The following is a 26,013-nucleotide window of genomic DNA, read 5'->3' as shown; positions in this document are numbered from 1 at the left end:
TTTTCTCAGCGACACCCTGAATTATTTTCATTTTGTTTGTTGAATTACTGAATAATATCTCTTCTCTGAAACACTAAAATGCTGTTTCAGTGGAACTTTAGAGTCCTGGAATCATCACTTTAAATAGCTTGTTTAGTTTATTGGATAAACTATATCAGCTTCTTGTATCATGGAACCAAGGTTAACAGAGGAAAAAAAAATAGTCTTGATTCTCAGTGTTACCTATATGAGTGTCATAAAGCAAGTTATGCTTTATTGCATGTATTTTTGTGAATTAGTGGAATTAGTACACCAACTCGTTCCTTAAGAGAAGTAGTAATGTCATATCCCCTTGCTGATTGTGGTGCATTCTGACAATTATCTTGGATCAGCTTCGAGATTTTTTTTCTTCAAAAGTTAAAAGAGTGTTTACCCTGATCCTCATATCCTCTAATGGAAGCTTCTTTTTTTTTCATGTTTGAACCAAAACTTGGCATAATTCAAATCACCCCCATTAAAATTGTTGACCAAGACATTATAGAAATCAACATAATTTCTTGAACGGAGCTTAAACACCAATGACAAAACTTTACAAGTTATACTTTCAAGTTACACTAATAGGATGCTTTGCCAAACCCTGCATTCGTAAATTGTTTCTGTTTCTGTTGCTGTTGTTACAAGATGGTGCAGGCCATTTACAGGTAACCGATAAGCTCCTTTGGCTCAACATCTGGTTTGTATCCTATGCAACCATTCTTTTCTTCCCATCTACAGCTCTATAAGCTCACACACTGAAGGAACTCATCGATTGTCCTAGTGTTGCACTAGGAATTCAACCTAATGCTTTCTAGTCATCGACCCTGGTCTCTTTCTCATGTGTTGTGCTCCATATGCAAAGGTAGAACCTACTGTTGTGACAGCCACTAACCAACTGTCGATATGTCATGAAGTATATCAGCTTTTGTGACATCATATATTTAAGTATGATCTAATTAGCTAAGGGGCAGTTTGTTTACCTTAAGTATGTGATGCATGATTGAGTTTCTAGTGTTCCAAACTCAGGTTGAAGGAGAGCTGAAGCAACTAAAATCAGCTGGAAAACTGTGTTAACCTGCAAAATTTTGAAATCTTTTCAGATATGGAAGCATTAATGGTCTTCACATGCTGCAGCATTTGGGGTTTTCTGCATTCCGTAAATGGCTTTCACTCGTGTCTTGCCACTTGTTCTCACTGTCTTTTACAGTGTTAAAATACTAAAGAATTGCAGAATCCATTGCTAACTCCAATCCATATTCCCCTCAATAGGGAAATGAAAATATGATACTTACTTTGCTTATAAAGAGAGGCTCAACCTTCTGTGGACTAGTCCCATCAAGATTAAAGAAATCTAGCCAACTTTTCCACTGAATAAAAAAAAAAAAAGATCCAAGATTTAGATCAATGATTCCCAAAGTTTGCCAAGCCATTAAAGAATTGGAACAAAAACATGTGCTACTAAAGTTCAAGTTAAGCCCTTCACCTGCCAACCCAAGCTACTGGCTCTTTGGTACACAGCAGCACTAACAAGGGCAACATCTCGAAAGACAACAAGCCCGACAAGTCCAGCTTTACATCACAGAAAACTAATAAGATCGGCATCACCAAACATTTGCAAATAATAGAGTACCTCATGTGTGTAAAATTTAAATATCAAATAACATACACAGATAATTACTGCTCTAAACATCCACAATTCCCTGTATTAAAGGTAGGTGAAGCAGAAATCAAGATGAAGGATTCTGTGGCAATTACTAGCAAAAACTGCTGCTGATATAATCTATAAGAAGGACAAACCTTAAACATTTAGTCCGGTTATGATAATTTCAGCATTAGACTGAGAAAAAACCATGTATTTCCAAGATGGAAAGCTTGTTTATGAATTGTATGTGTAAGCTAGGCATATTGATTAAAACATGTTAAGCCCTCAGTGTCTCCACTAATACCAATAACCAGAGAATCGAAGAAGATCTAAACGAATACAGATTAAACTTACTGTGCAAAAGATGGTTATGTACCATTGACAAAGCAACACATCCAATAAGAACCTATACCAAGAAGATGAAAAGTAAACTACTTGTCAAATGAAGCTCATAAGCGAAGTCACAAAAGCATAAAAAGAAGTAAAGTGGCATTAATCATTTTCCTTATCAGCAAGAGGATCAAGATACGAACCCACCACAGAATTAATCCTCATCTTTCTAGCTATATAACCATCCAACTAGAAAAAATCAATAGAAATGATAAAAAACTTAAATTCTCATGATTTATACAAAAAAAATTAATTGGTTTCAATTAACATATGAAAAATGTCAAGAGAATCCTTACCCAATCAGTTGCACCAGAGATAGCCAATCCCACAAATGCAAGACCATACATTTCATTTACAATCATCCTAAAATTAACCCATTGAATTAATAACTGCAACAATCAATTAACAAAAAAAAATTTGAATTAATAACTTACCATCCAAGCAAAGGACCAGAAACCAATCGACTCATTGAAATGAAATTAGGCAAATTCACGAAACTCTCAAGCACAGCTTCCCTCTCCTTATTACTTTGCTTCTGGGTTTCCACCCGATCCAAGCCTGTCGGGTTCGATAGGACAGACCCAAACGGTAGCTTGACTGGGAATTTAGCTCCGCCGCCTCTGATCAAGTCAAGATTCAACGCTTGGACTTTTCTTAAAACGGTGACGTTGCCCCAGAAGGGAGTGGCGGATTGGGAGAGCTTCCAGGGAGGAGAAGCGAGGAAGAGAGGACCATTGAAAGGAGCGATCCATTTAGAAAGAGACGGAGAAAAGGGGGAGACTCGGGTGTGAAAGAGAGGGGAGGATAGAGGTGGAATTACATAAGTGGTTGTTGTGGCAGTTGAATTCGTAGATGCTGCGGTCAAAAAAGTTCGAGCTTTCTTAGGGTTTTTGGTGATTAGGGTTTGCAGAGATCTGTAAATCCCCATTGATAAAGCATCGCTTCTTTTGAATTCTAGGACAAGACTGAGAAAGGGGTGCGTCTTTGGAAAATTATGAATGCGTTTTTGTCTTCATAGGTTTTGCAAGGGTTTAACAAATATTTTTTGATAAATTTAAGTTGGTTTCAAATTACATTTTAGTTATCAAACTTTTAAAAATTATTATATGGTGATTAACATTATTGATTTGTTATATTATTGTCATTACGTTACTATCATAAACTAAAAAAATTAGTTTTTTTTTATTTTTTTATCTTTTGAGTGATTTAAATATTTTATGTTCTTTCAACTTTATTTTTTAAGTTCTTTTTTTTTCCTCATCAAAAGTCTTATATTACTGTTCATATTCTAAATCGGTTTGTAAGTTTCAAAATGTTCTAATGGAGTCCTCAAAATATTAACATTATACTAATAAAATCCTTCTATCAATCTAACAATCAATTTAAGTGTTAAACATCATATATAAGTAAAGATGACGAAACTCGAATTGTTGAATTCGAGTGGAGTGATTTCTTTTCTTTTCTTTTTTGAATAGTGGAGATGGGGTGGGGATAAGTTGTTTTTTATCAGATGGGTTTAGAGCGATTTTCATAATTGCTTGTCTTGCCCGATATATGAAATTACATTTTTATCTTTATGTATTTGTTAAAAGGTAAAAAAATATAAATTTACATCATAAAATAAACCCTAAATTCTTCTAATTTCTTATATAACTATTAAAAAGATAATATTATTTTATTTATATAATGTAATGTAATAAAATTGTGTATTCTGTATTTCCTTAGGATGGATGTATCTAATAACCATAAAGGTAGTAGTGTAACACCCCTTACCTGAGACCGTTTCCGGAGTCGAGCACGAGACATTACTTAGCTTATCTTACTAATTCGGAGCATAAAAACTTGTTTTGAAAATTAATTTCACTATTTACAGCAAATCTGTCCAATCGCGTAGCAGTTACTAAATTGATTATAACTCGAGCTACGGGACTCGAAATTTAATTCCGTAAATTTTCCATGAAACTAGACTCATATATCTTCCTACCATACAATTTTTAGAATTTTTGGTTTAGTAAATTAGTATAGTTTATTTGTTAAAGTCTCCCCTGTTTCACCACTTAACTGTCCTGACCTCTTGCCACTAAAAATAAGTTTTCTCACTGTAGGATTTTCATATGAAGTTTTCACTTGTTTCTACAAAAAATAGACTCAATAAGGAATGTATACATATAAACTATAACTCATAAAAAAATTTGTAAAATTTTTAATGATTTTCTAAACTCAGAACAGGGGACTCTAAAAACAGATCTGACCCTGTCTCACTAAAATTCACATATCTCAAAATATAAAATTTCTTTTGTTAAACCGTTAATTTTCCATGAAAATAGAATCAATAAGCTTTCAATATATATATATAATTCACCTTCTAACTCATTATATACTATCCTAGGCGATTTTTCAAAGTCACGTCACTGTGCTGCCTGAATTCTATTTCTTTGCAAAATTTTACCCCTTTCATGATTTCCATGCATAATTTATCACCTAGACTCTTATAACAACAAACACCTTCATACTTAACCATTTTAATAACCATTCATCATCAAATACTTACACACCATTCTTTAGCAAAATCATAATTACAAACATGCAAAATAACTAAATCCCTATACATGCCATAACTCAAACGTGTTTCATCATAAAATATCGAGCAGTTGTGGTTGATAGTGTGGACAATCTCAGACTTCTTTAGCATCCTTGAAGTAGCTTTGCAATACTATAAGAGAAAGAGAAATAAAACAAGTAAGCATAAAGCTTAGTAAGTTTACTAGCAAATAAATAACAACATTAAACACAAATAATTAAACTCAAGTGTCTATATCTCTAGTTTACTCTTTAGTTAATCTCATTCTAGTTCTCTTGCTTGTTTACTTAGTATACTTGTGTGCATAACTTATTTTTCTCTTGCTGCATCGTTGAATATCAATTGTTAATTTAATAAATTCTTAACTCTTATCTCATCTAAGCTTGCCATTTTTGCTTTTAACTGAACTTTCATGTATATGATTCGTTTACTAGCCTGTTGAGCCTCATTGGAATAATAAGGATACTTGGGTCTCTTCTGATCATTACATGCCAAAGCCATGTCCCAGACATGGTCTTACATGGGATGTTCTCATATCGGTGCCCATGCAATGTCCCAGACATGGTCTTACAGGGGACCTCTCATCTCGGTGCCAACGCCATGTCCCAGACATGGTCTTACATGAGACCTCTCGTCTCGATGCCAACGCCATGTCCCAGACATGGTCTTACATGGGACCTCTCGTCTCGGTGCCAATGCCATGTCCCAGACATGGTCTTACATGGGACCTATCGTGATCTCAAGGATGCCAATGTCATGTCCTAGACATGGTCTTATATGGGATCTCTTTACCCAAATGTCATGACATTTGTATCCAAACTTTCCCCATATATCAACGAGACTTTTTAATATTAATTCTTTATCATTTTATACTTGAATCAACATCAAATAAATTCATGAAATAAATTCATAGTTGCTGGAAAATAGTAGCATTAATAATAATTATTAAAATATTGCATTTATTTACCGTAAACTTACCTCGGTACCAATTATAGCCCAATTCACCAACTTAGTCTTCAACTTTATTCTTCTTTTTTTCTAGCCTCGAGTTTCGTTCTTCTTGATCTAAAATAGAAAATTTAACTTATTTAATACTCACATTCATCAAAACAACCCTCGACTCTAACTTTGTCAAAATTATTATTTTGCCTATAAACTTTTACATAATTATATTTTTGCCCCAAGGCTCGGAAATTAAACTTCATCTCTTATTCTTATGTTTTATAACATGCTGAACATTTTTCTCTTCTATGACAACATCAAATTCCCACTCTAACATGTATTTATGAACATTAGGTATTTTATCGATTATGGGGTTTTACTTGTTTTCGCTTAAAATCGACTAGCAAAAGTTGTTTAACATAATTTCTAGCTTCAAATTCTATCATAAAACATCAAAATAAACATTTTTTACCTATGGGTATTTTTCCAAATATAAACCCTAGGTTAAATTATTGCTAGAATAAGCTACTAGGATCTCAAAAACGTAAAGAACATTAAAAACGGGACTTAGTATCACTTACTATGAAGATTGGAACCTTGAAAAACCCTAAATATGGCTTCCCCTTTGCTGATTTCGTTCACTATGAAGAAGATGATATTTTTGGCCATCTTTTTCCCTTTTTAATTCTTTTTATTACTAGATTACCAAATTGCCCCTAACTTAAAAATTTCCTATTTCACTTATCTCATGTCCATTTTTGTCTACCAACTTAACCAATGGTCTAATTACCATATAAGGGCCTCCAATTTAAAGTTTCATAACAATTGGACACCTCTAACATGTAGAACTCAACTTTTGCACTTTTTACAAGCCTTTTGACTAAATTGAGTGCCCAAACGTCGAAATTTTCGAACGAAATTTTCACTAAATCATTTTGTGAAATCGTAGACCATAAAAATATAAGAAAAATAAAATTTTTCTCATCGGATTTGTGGTCCTGAAACCACTGTTCCGATAACCTTGAATTTAGGCCATTATAAGTAGTGGTTTTCTTTTGGTAAGAAAAAGAAGAGTAGCACATTATAGAACAATAATTACATCAATATCATCTTGCAAATTATTCAGAACGAAAGTATCAATTTGTTGGGGAGGAGAAGCAAACTCATTGAGACCCAATTGATAGTCAAATATCATACCAACTAAGGCATTAGTTAGTCCATTAGATTCCCTATAAATATGCTCGATGCGAACCACTCATGCTCGAGCGTAAAGCTCTTTTATTCTACATATCAGTGCCTTGTTCAATATGCCTTTATAGTCACCATTGATTGCTTGAACTGCAGTTAAACAATCACATTTCAAGACAACCAATTTTCACCCTTTAGATCAAATTAGTTTAAGTCCATCATAGATTGCCCAAAGTTCTACTTGTTCACCATTACATTTCCCAATATTGCGGCTGTAGCCAAATATCCATCTACCATGGTTGTCTCTAGCAATCCTAACTGATAAGGCAAGTCTGGTATGAGGTTTCCTTGCACCGTCTGTGTTCATTTTGACGCAACCAACTATTGGTGGCTGCCAGGTGCTTGGTGTGATTCGGTTTTTAACCTTGATTATTGGTTCTCTATTAGCTTTCACATTCACAACCCAACTCCAATCCAATCCCACAAGCATACCAGAATTATGAGGTACATTTCCCAAAACAAAAGAATTCCTTTGTTTCCATACAACCCAACATAGTATACTGAACAGGGTGTTCCAATTAACATCTTTGAGTTGTAAATTTAGTTCATTAGAAAGATTGACACGTGTAGACCATTATAGGACCAAGTAAGTTCTCATTTATTGTCCAAAATATCATAAGAATCATGAGATAAGAAAGTATAGGTTGTTTTAATAGTTAATTCTCTATTTGTAAACCATTTAGATACTAATGAATCTGATCTAGCGAGTGCACTAGGAGGTGGAACACCAACTATTTTATCAAATAAAGATTCATCCAAATGGTTTCTATTATACCCCAAATTTTATTCACCATCATTTGCAACCAAATCTTTGAGGAGGAGATTATCGTATCGAGCCATATTATTCAGGTCATGTAGTATCAAATGATCTACCTTAGGGATCCAATCATTAACCAAAAATCTGACTGAATTCTCATATCCTATGGACCAATAGAAGTTATCTCGTAAAAGTAGACAAACTTTTGGCAATGAACTTCCATACAAAAGAGCTTTTGTTTCACGTAATTACCATTGGACATACATTGTAAATTTTGTATTTAACTCTCATCACTTGAACCTATAAAGCATCCTTGTTAGTAATGAAATTAATCCCCAACTTTAAGAGGAAAGACTTATTTTTTTGCCTTAAACGTCGAAGACCCTGTCCTCTATTATCCTGAGGTTGGCAGCAGTCATCCTATCGCACTAATGTTGGTTTAGATCTTAAGGAAGAACTTTACCAAATAAAACCCCTTACAGTCTTTTCAATCTCCATACATGTAATGCTGGGAACCAAAATTGTTTGCATAAAGTAATTAGGGATTGTCATAAGAACATATTGTACAAAAATAACATAACCCACCATTAAAAGAAGTTTAGCACCCCAACTATCAAGTCTTCTACGGACCTTATCAAGAACAAACTTAAAGGTACTAGTAGTGACACGACTGTGAAAGAGTGGCATGCGAAGATAAACACCAAGGTCAGGAACTTCATTAAATCCCAAAACCATGAAGATTTGGGAGGCAATATTAGCTAGAGTATTCTTTGAAAAGAAAATATTGGGTTTTTAGACATTAATTTTGTGACCTGAGAAAGCCCAAAAGTTTCCAATCTATCTTTAACAACTTTTTCTTTTTCTATATCAGCTTCAATAAACAGAAACAAATTATCCGCAAAAAATAAATGCAAAACTTTAGGGTATCCTTTTGATAAAAAAGATTACTTTCCAAACCCTCTCTCCAACCAACTTATAAATATATTTTCCCAATCTTTTCATACATAGAAAAAATAAATATGGAGATTAACGACACCCTTTCCTGATACCTCTCGAGGGTTGGAACTCATCCGATAAAGTACCATTCCACAAAATTTGCATAAAACCTAAAGAAATGCTGTAACATCCCATTTTTCAGTGGTTTCGGGATCTCAATTTCGCCTAGTAAGTTAGTGTTTTATTGGTTTATTAATATTTATAGGAAATCTATAATGTCGTATTAAAGTTTGATTAAGAAATTTTAGCATTTAGTTATGAAATTAAGTAAAAAGGACTAAAGCGTAAATATTGTAAAAGTTAGTGGTTATTAGTTAAAAGTATTAAATGGTTAAAGTAATTTGAATTTATGGCCTTAAATGGTAATTATACCATGAAGATAGTTAATGGACTGTTGTGGACTTGAAATGGTTAAAATGGATGTTAAATAATAGTGGTAAATAAGTAAATAAATAATAAAACATTAACAAATGAAGAAAAGAAAGAAATTATCATATTCTTTGTTAGCTTGCCGAAAATTAAAGAAGGAAACAACCATGTTTTTTGCTTGAATATTTAGTCACTTGAAGGGCTTGCATGTAAGTGATTTTCATATCCGTTTTTGGTAAATTTTATGTTTCTGAGATCATTGCAACTTGGTCTAACTAACCCGGGCATAAATTCGTGAAATTTTTAAATGTTTTGACATGTGCCATTGTTGAGTTTATGAGATTTTTGAAGTTTTGTGATGGTTTTGCAAGCTTGGTAGTTAAATGATATTATTTTGTGAAATAGTTTTAAATACTTTTGATGATTAAGGACTTAATTGTTAAATTAATAAAAGTTCTCAGATTTATGGTGAAATTGAGAATTTTATGGGCTGTTATAGAGTTATAAAAAATTCAGTTAGTTAGGATTTTCACTTAAGCATGTTAATTGATTAAATTTTGAAGTATGGATTAAATTGAATAAAGTAAATTATTGAGGGTAAATGTGTAAAATTATAATTGTAGAATGAATTTTTTGAGTTTAAGTATTGTATGGTATTTGAATTAATTAATTAAATTAAGTTATTTTGTTTAGATTAAAAAATGAGTGGATCGGTCGTTAATCGTGAAAAAGAGAAGGTCGTTGAGTAATTGTATTTGATCATTGTAAGTGATGCGAACCTAGTCGCATCATGTCACGACACAACTCGACGCCATCGAGATTGGCCTAAACAAGAGGGGCCTAAGTGCAAGATGAAGTTTAATTTTAGTTTGTTCATTTGTGTGCAAGCCTTAATTAAGCAAGCTCGGGTTGGAAACCATTGCTGGAATAATCGAACGATCAAAAATGTTTGATTCAAATGTTCCATGCAATTTGCTTCAAGTTCATTCAGCTCGTTCATAGCTCGACCCAGTCCAATGGAGCTCAATTCGAATTGATTTTTAGCTCATTGAGCTTGAATCCATTTCATTTTTATCTTATGTGATTTAAGTTGCTGGAATAAAATTTAGCTATTTAATTAAGTTAGTTAATTTAGTTAAGTTCAACTCAAATAATTAAATTACATTTTAATGTGACAAAATTCTGGACATCTTAATTAAGTTTAAATGTGTCTTAGTTAATATTGTGTTTAGGACAAAATTATTTCATGTTGCTATTTAATATGTCCAGTCGAATTTAATTAATTAAATTTGTCCTAGCTGTTGCTAATTAAATTTGTCTCAAGCTGATTTAATTTGTTGAATTTAATGTGCAGGTATTATTATGACTTTGACCGAATTTATTTGGTGTCTATAGGCAATTAATTCAGCTGAATCAACTAGCTTAATAGCAGAGAAAAGCATTAAAGAAAGCATGCATGGGACGACATTAAAGGAGCTGCTGATTTCTCCTTTTCATGCAAGGGACGACATTAAAAGAACTGCTGATTCCTCTTTTCTATGTGCCTTTTCGTGGAGATTAAAGGCCATGGATGTTAACATTAATTCATTTCAGCTAACAAGTGTTTACCCACTTTGAGGGCTGCTCATTTCTTTCCATTCACACCTAAGGCTCTACAACTTCAGCTGTTCACACTAAAAGGGGCTGTTCGTGCCCCACAACTCCAATTAAAGGGCTTCTGCATATTTTGGCTTCCCAAAAAGAGAATCTAGCTTGCTCACACCATGACCGATCCTCTCCCTTGAAGAATTCATTTGATACTCATTTAAAAGCTAAATTAGGAATGCTACCAGCTTAACCTTTGGTGTTACCTAGATCTTGAATTTGTTAAAAGCCTTGTTAATTATTTTTGGAGTTAAGTCAGCTCATTAATAGCTTAATTGAGCTGAAACAAGGTGTCCATTCGGCTGAAGTTAGCTAAGCCTATAAATACTTTATATTCCGCTAGTTGTGGGGACTTTTGATCATTTTGATAAATATCATATTACTTTGTGAGTGTTTAAACTCTCATTGTTCTCTTTAGACTGAATTGACTTATCAAGACAACTCTTGTGGTGTCAATCTCGTGAACTCTTGTGGTGTTAATCTAGTCTTTCTTTCGAACTTATCACTTTCATAAGTGTGGCGTTCACCTATACCTCTGGTTCCTATCTTTCATAGATAGTGGGTCAAGGTTCGTTATCTTTTCCAAACCAATTCCACCTAAGTGCTATTTAAGATTTGGGTCAGCCTTTTTTATATCGTTGGTTCAATCTTGGCCTTAGCCGAATTCCATCCATCTATCACCAAGCTATCCGTTACCCTTTATTTTGAGACCTTTGTGAGCCTATTTTCATCTTTCGTTTCAACCTTCTTTGAACTATCCAAGTCTTACTTAATTTTACGATCGGGCAATCTAAACGACTCAAATCAACACCGAGGCGAGTTCGTACAGTAAGTTATCGCAAGTCAGTAAACTCTTATGATTATTTTGTTTATAATTCATTATTAAGTATTGTTATTGATATAATTACATATTTTGAAGCTGTTGAAATAAAAATGGTTTATATGAAATATTCTGAATTCTTAAAATGATATCGGTGGATCGAGTAAAAGTTTCATACATGAGATTTCTGATTGGATTTCTATTTTGGACCGAGCTCCTGCATATGTTACAGACTCGGATATACATGCGAATTAGATTTAGCTTGGACTGGTAATCCGCTGTCGGTTTACATGTATACCTAGCCCTAACCAGGCTAGTTTATCTGTGTTGTCATTGGTTTAGCCCAGACAGGTAAGCTAATATATTTAATTTGTATCTAATTAGCTCTTACGAGTATTATCTATTTCTAGACTCATGTATTTGAATACTTTCACAAAGATCCATTGGAAGAACAAAGATTAATTGATAAGAAACTGTTTAAATTAAATAAGTGAGTTACGAATTCTGATTATCCATACATTTAAATGTTACTAACATGAAAATTGTTGGATTGTGTTGTACAAGGTTGAGGTTTATTTTCTATGTGCAAAATAGCATTTAAATGAGTTTGGTAAGTTAATATGTTAAATTGTGGAAACTTACTAAGTAATTCATATACTTACTTTATTATTATTTTCTGTAGATTTTAAAATTTTAGAGCGTGTTGATCGGATCATCGGAGCTCACACATATCATCAGCTATCGTCGATAGATTTTGAAGTCTTGGTTGGTGGTTATATGTGGCATGTATATTGGATGCTTAATTGTGAATGTTTGGACACGTTTTGTATTAGGTTGTAAATGCTTGTATATATAAAGTAGATATATGTTTTATAAGTTAGTTCTTTTGGTAGTGTATTATAGGTCATGTTGAATTAATACTTAGGTTGATATATGGTATGAAGTTGTGATGATAATGTATATAGTTCTTGATGTTTAAATAGATGGAATGTATGAATTTTTTAAGGTTGAATGCAATTTTATTTGATGATTGAATTGTAGTGTCAATGAGAGCACATAGGTTGTGTGTTTTTGACATTTTTTAGTCTTGTTTGAAGGTGTTTTTGATAGTACATAAGGGTTGGTTTTAGACTTGGCTTGGTACCTAAGTAAAGTGTGAAATTTTCCTTGTTTTAGAAGCAATTTTAGGTTTATACGTCCTGGGACACAGACTGTCACACGGCCATGTACCACACGCGGTGTGCTACACGCGGTCTTCTCACACGGCCATGTGTCATTTAAATTTTAAGTGCAGGATTGTTCACACGGTCTTAGAGGGTTACACGGCCTGGCGACATAGCTGTGTGACTATACTTTAAATATACACACGATCTGCGACACAGTCATGTGACCCTATTTTGAATACCACATGGGTAGACACACGGGTTGGGACATGATCATGTTTCCTATACTTCGAATTGTACATGGTTGGCTACATGACCATGTTTTCAAGCCACATGGCCTGACCACATGGCCTTGTGGTCCCTATTTCCAAAATTTTTTATTTTGTTTCAAATTAGTCCCTAAATATTCCCAAACTATTTTTAGGGCCTCGTAGACTTAGTTTAAGGCTCGTAAGTACATTTATGCTATAAATGAAATGTGTATTTGAATATTTATATTTAATTTGAAGAACTATTTATGTTTAAAGTTAAATGATTTTAATGGTACTGTAATACTCCGTAACACTAATCTGGTGACGGAGACAGGTTAAGGGTGTTACAAATACATTCCATAATAATTTGGGATATCTGAGAAGGAATACTGCATCTGAGAGGGTATCTTCTATGAACTCTCTTTAAATCAACTTTGATAACCATCCAACACTTATTCCCTTTCTTGATTTGCATAGAATGAATAATTTCTTGAGCTATAAGGATATAATCCATTATATTTCGTCTAGCTATAAAACTGACTTGATTAGCCGCAATCAACTTCAGAAAGATAGGTTTGAATGGATTGACAATTAGTTTCATCACTAACTTATAGCGAACATTACAAAGGTTGATTGGATGAAACTGATTAATAGTTTTCGGACTTTGGCTTTTTAGGATGAAAACCAAAAGCGTCTTGCTAATACTGCAATCTATGAGTCAACCTAAAAAGATACGTCTCACTCATTTGCAAACCGAATGCTCAACCACATGCCATTAGTTTTGGAAAAAAATAGCATATAAGCCATCTGGTCCCAGAGCTTTCAATGGTCTCATATCAAAAAGAACTTTTAGGAATTCCCTGTTAGAAACTTCCATAACAAGATAATCAAGAATAGAAGAATTCAATTTAGAAAATTTACTTGTTAAAGGAAAAGTATCTTGTAGCCACGTATCAGAAAAATATAGGTCTTTGAAAAAAGTAAGAGGCACATCTTGTAAGCGATACTTATCATAGCACCAAGACCCATCATCAAATTTCAGAGTCAAAATATGATTCATCTTACGTCTCAATAAAGCTTTACTGTGAAAGTATTTTCTGTTCCTATCTTCTCGGGATAACAAATCCACTCGAGATTTTTGCCTCAAAAAAAGCTCCTCATCATCTAAAATGAGCTCAAATTTAGCCCGGAGGTCTGGTTCAAGATCAAAAAGAGAATTTGACCATTTTTTTATCAAGAGCATTTTGGACGCCTTTAAGTCTTAGGGAGATTATATGCTTCATTGTATGAATACTACCATAAATCTCCTTATTCCATCTCTTCAAGTTCGAAGTAAGTGAATTAATGGAGTTTGTAATAGGAAGAGTGGATCTCATTTCCTATTGATAAATGTAACACCCCAAAAATTTTGATGTTAGATTGTTGGATTTCGTAGTAATTGAGTCTCTGTATCAGTGGTTCTGTGCTCTGTTTACGTGATTGGGGTTAGGAGTTCAAGTCGCATATTTAAGAATTTTGTTATTTTAATTTAAGATAACCTTTATCCTTGAATGACATATTTAAGTTTAATTCAGTGTAAACTTGTGTTAAGAATGAGCCCGTTGGTTCACTGGTTAAGCCTCTGTATTCTGTTTGGTCTTGTGTTCGAGTCTTGGAGTATGCATAGGGAACATTTTTGCTAAATGCTAGGAATTTGAGTGGAAGTTAATTAATAATTAACTATAATTAGTTCTTCTTCTTCTTCTTTTTCTATTTTTCCTTCCCTCTTCTTTCTTTTTTTTTTAATTTTTTTCTTTTTTGGTCTTTTATCTTTTCTTTTTTATTTTGATCACTATCATAAGGAATACGAGACTAGTTGAAGTTACGCTGTTAGTTTTCTCAGTTGAAAGGTTATTAAGTAAGTTTCATTGTCAATTCATTTATTTTCGGGGGTTTTTCTTTTTGTTCTTCGTAGCATACTTTGAATTGGTTATTTTGAGTGTATTGTGTAAATCTCTGACAGTCAATCATTTGGTTTCCCTATTAGGTGAGGATATTGAAAGCAACAAACCTCATCACATCAATTCGAGTAATCATTGTTGATCTTCGGTAAGTATTGATTTCGTTAAAAGTTCATGTCGAAACTTTCTACATAGGTATTTTGAGTATAACTATGCATTGTTGTTGATAAAGTTGGTTGATTGAGTTATTGGATGGTCGTTTTCGGCTTTAGAACTCTTCTACGTTGTTACTACTTCGAAATTGTTTCAGGTGCTTATCGAAAACCTCAAATTTTATGAATTTTAGACGTCAGAAAACATATCCGTCAATGCCACACGACCGTATGGTAGGCCGTGTAACACATTGTTTACCCAATTTGAGCCACACAAGTAGGGGACACTGGTGTATGCCTTGGCCGTGTGTGGGCATGCTAGTGGGGGTTCACACGGGCCAAGGACACGGGTATATGTCTAGGCCATGGGACTCATTGTTTGTAATTTAGAGACCACACGAGACAAAGACATGGGCGTGTATCCAGACCGTGTGCCTTATTGTCTGTGATTTAGGATCACACGGGCAAACCACATGGGCGTGTGGGTCAGTTTTAGAATTCATCTCTAGGGCCATAAGCATTGTTAATGCAAATGTAGGCCATCCGTAGTGTATATGTATGATCCGAATTAGACCATATGACTACTATCTGATAATTTGAGATTGAGATTTTGATTATACAAATGTTTACTGAATCTAAATGACTGTGTGTAACATTTTGACATCTATAATCTGCAACTGCATTGGGTGGGAAGTCATGTAAAGAAGGAAGTGATCTGTTCTGATTCGGTGGCTAGACCACTACTCATAGGTGAAATCGACGTTATTCGCCTATTGATCTGGCAACTAAGCTACAAATATTCTAAAAAGTGTCATACCGACACTAAGTGGTGTGTAAGGCTGGATGGGTATTCAATACCCTAAACGGTGTGTTGGGATGGTTGGATATGGTGTGTAGAGGATAGGGGTAGGAATAACTGTATCTGTTACTGATTTTTTCTATATCTGAACTAGAATTATTTTGTTATAAAAATGATACGATAAATCAGCACTGAATGTCTTCTAATTCTGATTGAAACCTGAGATCTGATAACTATTCTTGTAATTATGCTTTAGCTAAATCTACTACTATTATGCATTGGGTTCAGAACTCATTTTGTGTTGCCTGAATTTCAGATGGGTCACAGACTTGATTTGGTCGGCGTTGTGGAAGCTCGGTTAATCACTTTATCACCCTTTAATTATAGTATTAGTAAATTTCAATACTCTTTAGTAGTACGATATTTTATGATGGTTTAATGATTGGTTGATTTCTATGATTGCTATGACGTGTTGAATAATTTCCTTTTGTTTTATCTATGACTATAAATGTGGGTTTCTAGTATTGTTAATATAACTCTTCAGACTTGGTCTTGACGTCTAAATCGAGTTTGGGGTGTAACATTTAGTGGTATCAGAGCCAGGTTAGTCAACACTCGAATTGTGTTTTGGGCTCACAATGTGTGTTACAAAGGGTAGTTAAATGAAAATAAGATATCTGAATTATTCTGAAAACTAGTTTTTGTAAATGACCAAGCCTTCGAACCTGTAAGTATTTCTGCATTGTTGTCGCGACTAGTAGAAATACTATAGTGATTAAACTGCTATCTAGTTAAATACTCTGATATGAGCTGTTAGGAGCTCTTAAGCCTCGAACTAATTTGTACATTTTGACATTATCGATAAACTGATATTATGAGTTTGCATAGTAGTCGTTGACGTGGGTCACGTGAGCTTCGTGGACGCGGAAGAGCTTGAGCAGAGTCATCCTCTATGGGTAGCATGCTTAATTTAGATACCAGCAAGAGAGTTGGTACTCTTACTGAGACAGAGTCCCAAACTCTAACGACCGGGGATGATGCACTATCCCAAGCTATGATTCGGGTGTGGGAAAGGGTTACTGGGACCCATTCTAGATCTGAAGGTCGATGGTCGATTACTGAGCGACTTCGGTCGAATGGTGCTGAGTTGTTTAGGGGCGTTATTAGAGTCGCTCCTACTGTTGCTGAATACTGGTTGGAGGCCACCGAGCGTATCATGACCGATATTGACTGCACTCTCACTTAGAAATTGAGTGGTGTTATGTCCCTGCTCCGGGACGGAGCCTACTAATGATGGCTGATAGTTAAGCAAGGTTCTCAGCCCGAAAAATTTAACTAGAAGTATTTCAAGAATGCCTGTCAGAGTAAGTATGTGGGGGCGAGTTTTGTGGAGGCTCGCCAATGCGAGTTTATGAGCTTGGTTCAAGGCAATCATTCTATGGCCAAGTATGATGCCGAGTTTCTAAGGCTAAGTAGCTATGTACGAGCTTTAGTAGCGTCTGACGATGATAAATGTGTGAGATTTGAGTAATGATTGCGTTATGATCTACGAGTTCTAATAGCTCCTCAAAGGGAGCGGGTTTTTGCAACCCTAATTGAGAAGGCTAAGATCGTGGAAGAGGTAAAGGGCTTTGAGCATGAGAGGCGCGACCGCGAGAGAGATCAAAGTAAGACTAAGAGGGATTCAGGTCCCTCTAGTTCTGGACAGTGCTCTAAGAAATGGGCAAGGTTTGACTGGCCTCCGAGGATCGAGCATCAGCTGCAGTGAACGAGATTCAGCCTTGTAGTGACTATAGAAAGCGTCATCCGGGCGAGTGCTAGAGAAGATTAGGAGTATGCTTCTGCTGTGGGTTGATGGAGCATTGGGTTAAGGATTGCCCCCATCGACCAGATCAAGTGCCAGTTAGGGCATAGACTACAGCTCAGGGTTCTGTTTAGCCTCCGAGAGTGGTTCAGCAACCACGTAGGGGTCGTGGTGCTGGTAGAGGAGGCAACAGTTCTGGTAGAGGGAAGATAGCATCAGGTAAAGGTGCGAGTCAGACTGAGGCGCGAGTCGCCGAGAAGATAGTGATGATACTGATGTCATAGCAGGTACATTGGGTCTACTCACTCATATATAACTAATATTATTTTTACAAATTTAGGTTTAACTGCTGAGAATACTGCTAGAGAGTTTTTTGTGATTAATCATTTGGGTTAGTTGGTACGGGTTGATAGGGTATTTAGATGAGTACCCTTAGAGATTCAGAGTATGGTATTCCTGGTGGACCTAATAGAGTTTCATTTTGATGAATTTAATCTGATTTTGGGAATGGATTGGCTCGTAAAGTATCGGGTCAGTCTAGATTGTGCATCTAAGAGAGTTATTCTGAGGACAAATGAGAATGTCGAGGTTGTCATGATTGGTGAGCGTCGAGATTACCTTTTCAATGTAATGTCTGCTCTTGTAGCTGATAAGCTAGTTCGAAAAGAGTGTGAGGCATACCTTTCTTACCTATCCGACTCTATTCCTCCAAAGCTTTTTGTAGGAGACAATTGTACTGTGAGAGACTTTCTGGATTTTTTTTCTAAAGAATTGCCTAGAATACCTTCGAATAGAGAGGTTGAGTTCCGCATCGATTTATTGTCGGGTACTGCTCCGGTGTCCATTGCACCTTACCATATGGTACCGAAGAAGTAGACAGAGCTGAAAGCTCAACTTCAGGAACTTCTCGGCAAAGGGTTCATCCGACCGAGTGTGTCTTCATGGGGGAATCGGTATTGTTTGTTAAGAAAAAAGATAGATAGATGAGGATGTGTATCGATTACCGACAGTTGAACAAATTGACAATCAAGAATAAGTATCCGTTACCGATGATTGACGACTTATTTGACTAATTTCGTAGGGCATTTGTTTTCTCTAAGATCGATTGCTGTTCTGGTTACCATCAGTTTAAGGTTAAAGAGACTGATGTGTCCAAGATTACCTTCATGACTCGTTATGGACATTACGAGTTTATAGTAATGCCTTTTTGGTTGACAAATGCCTGGTGGCATTTATGAATTTAATGAATCGGGTGTTCCAATCATATTTGAATCAGTTTGTGGTAGTTTTTATCGATGACATATTGATTTATTCCAAGACCGAGTCTGAACATGATAAATATTTTCGTATTGTTTTCCAGAGATTGTGAGAAAAATAATTGTACGCTAAGTTTAGTAAATGTGAATTCTGGTTGTAGGAGGTTTCTTTTCTAGGGTATGTTGTAATTGCTGAAGGGATCCGGGTTGATCCCAAGAAAATAAAAGCTATAGTGGAGTAAAAACAACGAAGAAATGTGCTTGAGCTTCATAGTTTCCTGGGCTTAGCGGGTTACTACCAAAGGTTTGTCGAGGGATTCTTTTTGATTGTATCACCTCTGACGAAGCTATTGTGTAAGAATTCTCCATTTGTGTAGTTCGAAGTTCAGTAGTCTAGTTTTAAAAAGCTCAAGTCTGTCTTGATGCAAGCTCTTGTTCTAGTTCAACCAGAGTCAGGTCAGGAGTTTATGGTTTTCAGTGATGCGTTGCACGTTAGTCTAGAATGTGTTTTAATGCAAGATGGTAAAGTGGTAGCTTACGCATTACGACAGCTTAAGATATACGAGGGCAACTACCCTACGCACGGTTTTGAGTTGGCTACAGCTGTGTTTGCTTTAAAAATTTAGCGGCATTATTTTTATGGTGAGAGGTGTATCATTTACAGTGATCATAAGAGCCTCAAGTGTTTGTTAACTCAAAAAGAGTTAAATCTTAGGTAGCGTCGGTGGGTTGAGTTGCTTAAGGATTATAACTATACGATAAAGTATCATCTCGGTAAGGCTAATGTGGTATGCTCTGAGTCGTAGAGTAATAACTGACCTGAGATTTATGTTTGCTCGTCTGAATTTATCTAAGGACGGGGGACTATTAGTTGAATTTCAGGTTAAACCAACGTGGGTCGAGCAGTTTCGAAGTAAATAGTTGAGCGATGAGTCATTGGCTCAGTGATTGCAACAAATTAATTCGAATGAAGTTTTAGATTTTAGTTTGAACAACAACAATGTCTTGTGTTTCAAGGGTCGGATTTGTGTGCCTAATGACAAGGTTTTGAGGTGATCGATTCTACAAGAAGTGCATAGTAGCCCTTATTCTATGCATCTTGGTGGAAATAAAATGTATCCAAATCTCCATGAACTTTATTAGTGGCCTGGTTTGAAACGGAAAGTGGTTGCCTTTGTATCAACTGTCTGACGTGTCAAAAGGTCAAGACTGAACATCAGTTACCCTCAGGATTGCTTCAATCGGTTAAGATTCCTTAGTGGAAGTGGGAGTGGGTAACGATGAATTTTGTTAGTGGGTTACCTTTAACTCCCACTAAGAAAGATTCAGTTTGGGTTATTGTGGATCGCTTGACCAAATCTTCTTATTTCATCCCTATCAGGACATATTATGCTCTGCAAAAGTTCGCTAAGCTGTATGTTGTTGAAATCGTGAGACTACACGAGATTCTAGTTTTGATTATTTCCGATAGAGATCTCCGTTTCACGCCTCAGTTTTGGAAGAAGCTTCATGAGGCTTTATGCACTCGACTTGATTTTAGTACCGCGTATCATCCTCAGACCGACGGACAGTTTGAGCGAGTTCAAATCTTGGAGGATATGCTTTGGGGTTGTGTAATAGATTTTCGAGGTAGTTGGGAAGATTACTTACAATTAGCTGAATTTGCATACAATAACAACTTCCAGTCTAGTATTCAGGTGGCACTTTACGAGGCTCTCTGTGTTGGACTGAGTTAAGTGAACATCGGGTTTTAGGCCCCGAGCTAGTTTCTGAAATTAAGGATACTATCAAGTTGATCCGTGATCGTCTTAAAGCCGCTTCTGATCGACAAAAATCTTATGTAGATTTAAAGTAAAAAGACATTGAGTTTACTGTCAATGACAAAGTATTCCTGAAAAAAGTGTCATCGTGGTAAAAAGGTCCTCCGATTTGGACGTAAGGGCAAGTTGAGCCTGAGGTTCATTGGACCTTATCACATTTTGAAACATATTGGGCCTGTTGTCTATCAATTAGAATTACCGCCAAAGTTAGAGCGAATTCATGACGTGTTTCAGATCTCGATACTGAGACGGTATCGATCTAATTTATCGCACATTGTTCCAATTGAGGAAATTGAGGTATGTCCAGACTTAACATTTGAGGAGGAACCTATCCAAATTCTGGATCGGGACATTAAGGTATTGAGAAAAAAACTATTCATTTAGTTTAAGTGTTGTGGAGGAATCATGGCACTGAGGAAGCTACGTGGGAACCCGAAGAGGCAATTCAACGACAGTACTCGTATTTGTTTAAGTCAGGTAAATTTTGGGGTCGAAATTTCTTTTAGGGGGAGAGATTTGTAATGCCCCAAAAATTTAGATGTTAGATTGTTGGATTTTGTCATAATTAAGTCGCTGTATCTGTGGTTCTGTGCTTTATTTACGTGGTTGGGGTCAAGAGTTTGAGTCGTATCTTTAGGAATTTTGTTATTTTAATTTAAGATAACCTCTATCCTTGAATGTCATATTTAAGTTTAATTTAGAGTAAACCTGTGTTAAGAATGAAATTGCTGGCTTACTGGTTAAGCCTCTGTATTTCGTTTGGTCCTAGATTCGAGCCTCGGAGTATGTGATAGGGAACATTTTTGCTAAATACTAGGAATCTGAGTGGAAGTTGATTAATAATTAACGTTAGTTCTTCTTCTTCCATTTTTCCTTTCCTCTTCTTTATTTTCTTTAATTTTTTTCAATCTTTTCTCTTTTATTCTTTATTTTGATCATTGTCATAAAGAATACGGGACTAGTTGAAGTTACGCTGTTAGCTTTCTCAATTGGAAGGTTATTAAGTAAGTTTCACTATCAATTCGTTTACTTTCAGGGTTTTTTCCTTTTATTCTTCATTGCATACTCTGAATTGGTTGTTTCGAGTGTATTGTGTGAATCTCTGATAGTCAATCATTTGGTTTCCCTATTAGGCGGGGATATTGAAAGTAGCGAACCTCATCACGTCAATTCAAGTAATCATTGTTAATCTTCCGTAAGTATTGATTTCATTGAAAGTTTGTGCCGAAACTTTCGATATAGGTATTTTGAGTATAATTGTGCATTGTTGTTGATAAAGTTGGTTGATTGAGTTATTAGATGGTCATTTTAGGCTTCGAAACTCCTCTACGTTGTTACTACTTTGATATCGTTTTAGGTGCATACCGAAAACCTTAAATTTTGTGAATTTTAGACGTCAAAAAACATGGTTGTTGACACCACATAGCCATGTCGTAGGCCGTGTAACACATTTTTTACCCAATTCAAGCCACACGGGCAGGGGAAACGGGCGTGTGCCATGGCCGTATGTGGGCATGCTAGTGCAGGGTTCACACGAGCTAAGGACACGGGAGTGTGTCCAGGCCGTATGGCTTACTATTTGTGATTTAGAGGCTATACGGGCCAGATACATGGATGTGTGTCTAGGCTGTGTGACTAACTATTTGTGATTTAGAGATTACACAGGCCAGAGACACAGGCATGTGTCGAGGCCGTATGACTAACTGTTTGTTAGAGGCCACATAGGCCAGAGACACGGACGTGTGTCCAGGCCGTGTGCCTTACTGTTTGTGATTTAGGATCACACAGGCAGACCACATGGGCATGTGTTTGCTTGTGTGTGACACATGACTTGGCTCACGGGTGTGTACCAGACTGTGTGGAGTCACACGGGCGTATGGGCCAGTTTTGGAATTCATCTCTAGAGCCGTAAGAGTTGTTAACGCAAATGTAGGCCGTCCGTAGTGTATATGTATGATCTCAATTAGACCTTATGAATGTTATCTAATAATTTAAGATTGAGATTCTGATTATAGAAATGTTTATTGAATCTGAATGACTATGTGTAAGTTTGACATCTGTAATCTACGATTGCATTGGGTAGGAAGTCATGTAAAGAAGGAAGTGATCTGTTCTGATTTGGTGGCTAGGCCACTACTTATATGTGAAATCGACGTTATTCACCTATTGATCTAGCAACTAAGTTGCAAATATTCTGAAAAATGTCGTACTGACACTAAGTGATGTGTAGGGCTAGATAGGTATTTAATACCCTAAACGATGTGTTGGGATGGTCAGAGATGGTGTGCAGAGGATAGGGGTAAGAATAATTGCATTTGTTACTGATCTGTTCTGTATCTGAACTAGAATTATTCTGTTATAAAACTGATACGGTAAATTGGTACTGAGTGTCTTCTAATTCTGATTGGAACCTAAGATCCGATAACTATTCTTGTAATTGTGCTTTATCTAAATCTATTACTATTATGCACAGGGTTCACAACTCACTTTGTGTTGATTGAATTTTAGGTGGGTCACAGACTTGATCGGTTAGCATTGTGGAAGCTCGGTCAATCACTTTATTACCCTTTAATTATACTATTAGTAAATTTCAATACTCTTCAGTAGTTCGATGTTTTATGATTGTTGAATGATTGGTTGATTTCTATGATTTTTATGATGTGTTGAATGACTTCCTTTTGTTTTATCTACGACTATAAATGTGGGTTTCTAGTATCGTCAATGTAATTCTTCAGACTTGGCCTTGACGTCTAGACCGGGTTTAGGGTGTTACGATAAAATAATTAAAAGTAGGATGTTTTTCCACACTGCTAAGAAGGGTAATGGTTGATGTACCTTCCTTTTACCAGTATCGCCTAGATAAATGAAAAAAGGTCTATGATCGGACTTTAGTTTCGGGAGATGGTAAACCAAAGCTTTTAAAAAATTTCGTTCCCTTTCTATATTTCCAACAACTCTATCAATTCTTTCAAAAATTCTCCCATTCTACCACGTAAACATAGGCCCATTAAACCCAAGATCCCTTAATCTGTTATTAGCCAAAAAATCCATAAAGAGTGAATATTCCCAAGTAACTAGTCGTCCTCCTCTCTTCTCATCAGGTGAGATAAAAAAAATTAAAATCTCTCGCTAAAATCCAAGGTAAATGAATTTGAGCAGCTACATGAGATAAACCTTGCCACAGAAACTTCTGTTTACTTCTGTCGGGACTACCGTAAATAAAAGTAGCAACAAAACTTTTACAGACACCTTACCTATCAATCTAGCAATGAATAAATTGGGGATGATTGAGAAGAATGTCTAACTTCACGGAATTCTTCCAATAAAGCCATATTCCTCAAAAAAAACCCATAAATTCAATTCTATAAGAGTAATTGAATCCCAATTTCGAAATAATTCCATCAAATTTTAACCCATTAACTCTGGTTTTCAGAAATGCAACAACCTCAACCTCATAATCTTGAAAATAATCTTTAACCACACAAAAAAAAATTAGGGCTAACACAACCCTGGCAATTCCAAACAAATAAATTTGGAAAATATCATAAAAGATAGTTACAATGGAGTATCGAGAAAGGCTTACAAATCAGCAAAGGTAGCTTCAATACCCTCTACTTTCACTGAATCCATAAGATCCTCAACAAACAAATTTGACTTTAAACTATTAGCAATACGATTCATAGCCTTGCCTTGGCAATAGGAACTTTAAAGAGCCCACGAACCTTAAGCTTACTGTCTTTGTTCTTCAAAATATTGGGTGGCTTTTTCAGTCTTCGATTAACACTTCTCATCTGCCAATGTCTTAGTAAATTAGATTCCATGCCAATACCTAGTTCCTTTTAGCCAAATTCACGTCTTTTGGAATGTTCGGATCACTGTTTTCATAAGAAGAAACAACAAAATTATGCTTGGGGTCAAGAGAAATTCCCATATTCCTTTCTACTAACTTTTAGACTTCGAGATAGACTCTGTCGACACTTTGAAAATGACCATATTAATCTTAGGCTCATTATTTAATTCATTACACTCTAAAGTGAGGACTAGGCTTTGGGGGGCATTTATTTTCTTGGCCCGAATATAAGATAGTGGCAAAATTCTTACTGGACGAGCCTAACGATGTAGATTCCATACAATGTCCTTTTTTTTTTCATTTTTGGTCAAGGATTTGGGCCCAACAAAATTGTTAATTAATTGGCCTGTCTTAACCGAATCTGAACTGGATGGTGTAGAAGTTACCATATTACTCAATGAAACCTGACTTTGGTTTTTAACTTGGACAACTTTTAATTTTTCCTCAATTTGTTTAGGAAGAGATTTCTTTTCAACAAGAGGACTGCCATAATTAACAATCCCATTTCGTTGACCACTACCATGATTCGTGGGATTTGGAATATGATTTTCCAAGATTTCAGCTTTATCATCTTGTAAATCATGCAATACATTGAACCTAGACGAATGTTGGTTCATCGACTGCCACCCTCCCTTCACTATTTCAGAATTCTAGTCATCTCTCCATTTTTGGCGCTCAACAAGCATCCATGGTCCATACTTCTCTTGAGTTGCCTGATAATCCAGATTGGGACAAGAAGGAGTTGGTACAGAGACATTCTAAGAATTCTCTTGTTGATCAATTGCAACCTTCATAATAGGACGTGCTTCTTATTATGCCCATACAAACAATAGGAAAATTAAACATTAGGAAAAGACTCGTATTCAATCCATTGAACTCTATCCTCAATTTTGATCCTGGAAATAAGAGGCTTATTGAGGTCTAAAAACACTGTTATCTTGTCGAACTGAACTCGAAAACTATTATCTATATTATCATTTAGTCGAACGACTGGACCAATCCTCTCACCAATGACTTTAACCAATTTCTTCTTATACATATATCTTGGGAGACCCAAAAGGCGTATCCAAGCAACAACATTATGTGGATATGATTGTATTGTTGAAAAATTTTGTGTCCATGGTTGTATAATCAGATATTGTCCAAAGATCACCCACAAACCCTTAGTTAAAGCTTTAGTATAGTCTTCTATTGGTCGAAACTTCACTAAGAAATAATTATTCTTTACATCCATCAATTTCAGAGGTTGAGAAGGTTTCCGAAAGGAAAATAGTTTGCTAGAAAGTGTATTAAACCTTATCTTCCTTCCCAATAACTTGACGATAACTGATAAAGCCATGCTTTTCCTTAGGATATAATGAATACAGTTAGAAAATTGAATCAATGGCATACCATCCTCCTTGCCCGTGATGATATCTCCATCAAGTAGTTCGAAGTCATCATCATTCTTGAGGGTGCTTGAATCTTTGTTCTCCCCTCCTTCTTTACCAATTAGTGTATCCTTGAACGATCCTCTATTCGTATCTAATCCAGCCTTAGGGGAATCAACGATTATTAGGGGTGTGCAAAATTCG

At 35.6% G+C, this 26,013-nt stretch overlaps 1 protein-coding gene across 2 annotated transcripts; it reads right to left on the bottom strand.

The window, feature by feature from the left end:
* Positions 1-475: 475 nt before the first annotated feature.
* On the bottom strand, positions 476-3,087 carry LOC107901948 (cardiolipin synthase (CMP-forming), mitochondrial). 2 transcript variants are annotated; one of them, XM_016828134.2, is made up of 8 exons: positions 2,482-3,084; positions 2,344-2,410; positions 2,195-2,236; positions 2,012-2,063; positions 1,499-1,584; positions 1,308-1,382; positions 996-1,090; positions 476-910 (listed from the first exon to the last, which is right to left on the bottom strand). In XM_016828134.2, exons 1-8 carry the CDS (start codon positions 2,973-2,975, stop codon positions 817-819), a joined length of 1,005 nt encoding a protein of 334 aa, XP_016683623.1. In that variant the 5' UTR covers positions 2,976-3,084; the 3' UTR covers positions 476-816. The 2 variants fall into 2 exon arrangements, with proteins under 2 accessions (XP_016683623.1, XP_016683624.1); XM_016828135.2 differs by lacking the exon at positions 2,195-2,236 and having other exon boundaries at positions 2,482-3,087.
* Positions 3,088-26,013: the final 22,926 nt, after the last annotated feature.

The sequence above is a fragment of the Gossypium hirsutum genome, chromosome D06, assembly GCF_007990345.1.
Source record: "Gossypium hirsutum isolate 1008001.06 chromosome D06, Gossypium_hirsutum_v2.1, whole genome shotgun sequence".
NCBI classification, from domain to species: Eukaryota; Viridiplantae; Streptophyta; class Magnoliopsida; order Malvales; family Malvaceae; genus Gossypium; species Gossypium hirsutum.
The sequence above is the reverse complement of the archived record's forward strand: the minus strand, read 5'-3'. Positions and strand labels throughout refer to the sequence as shown.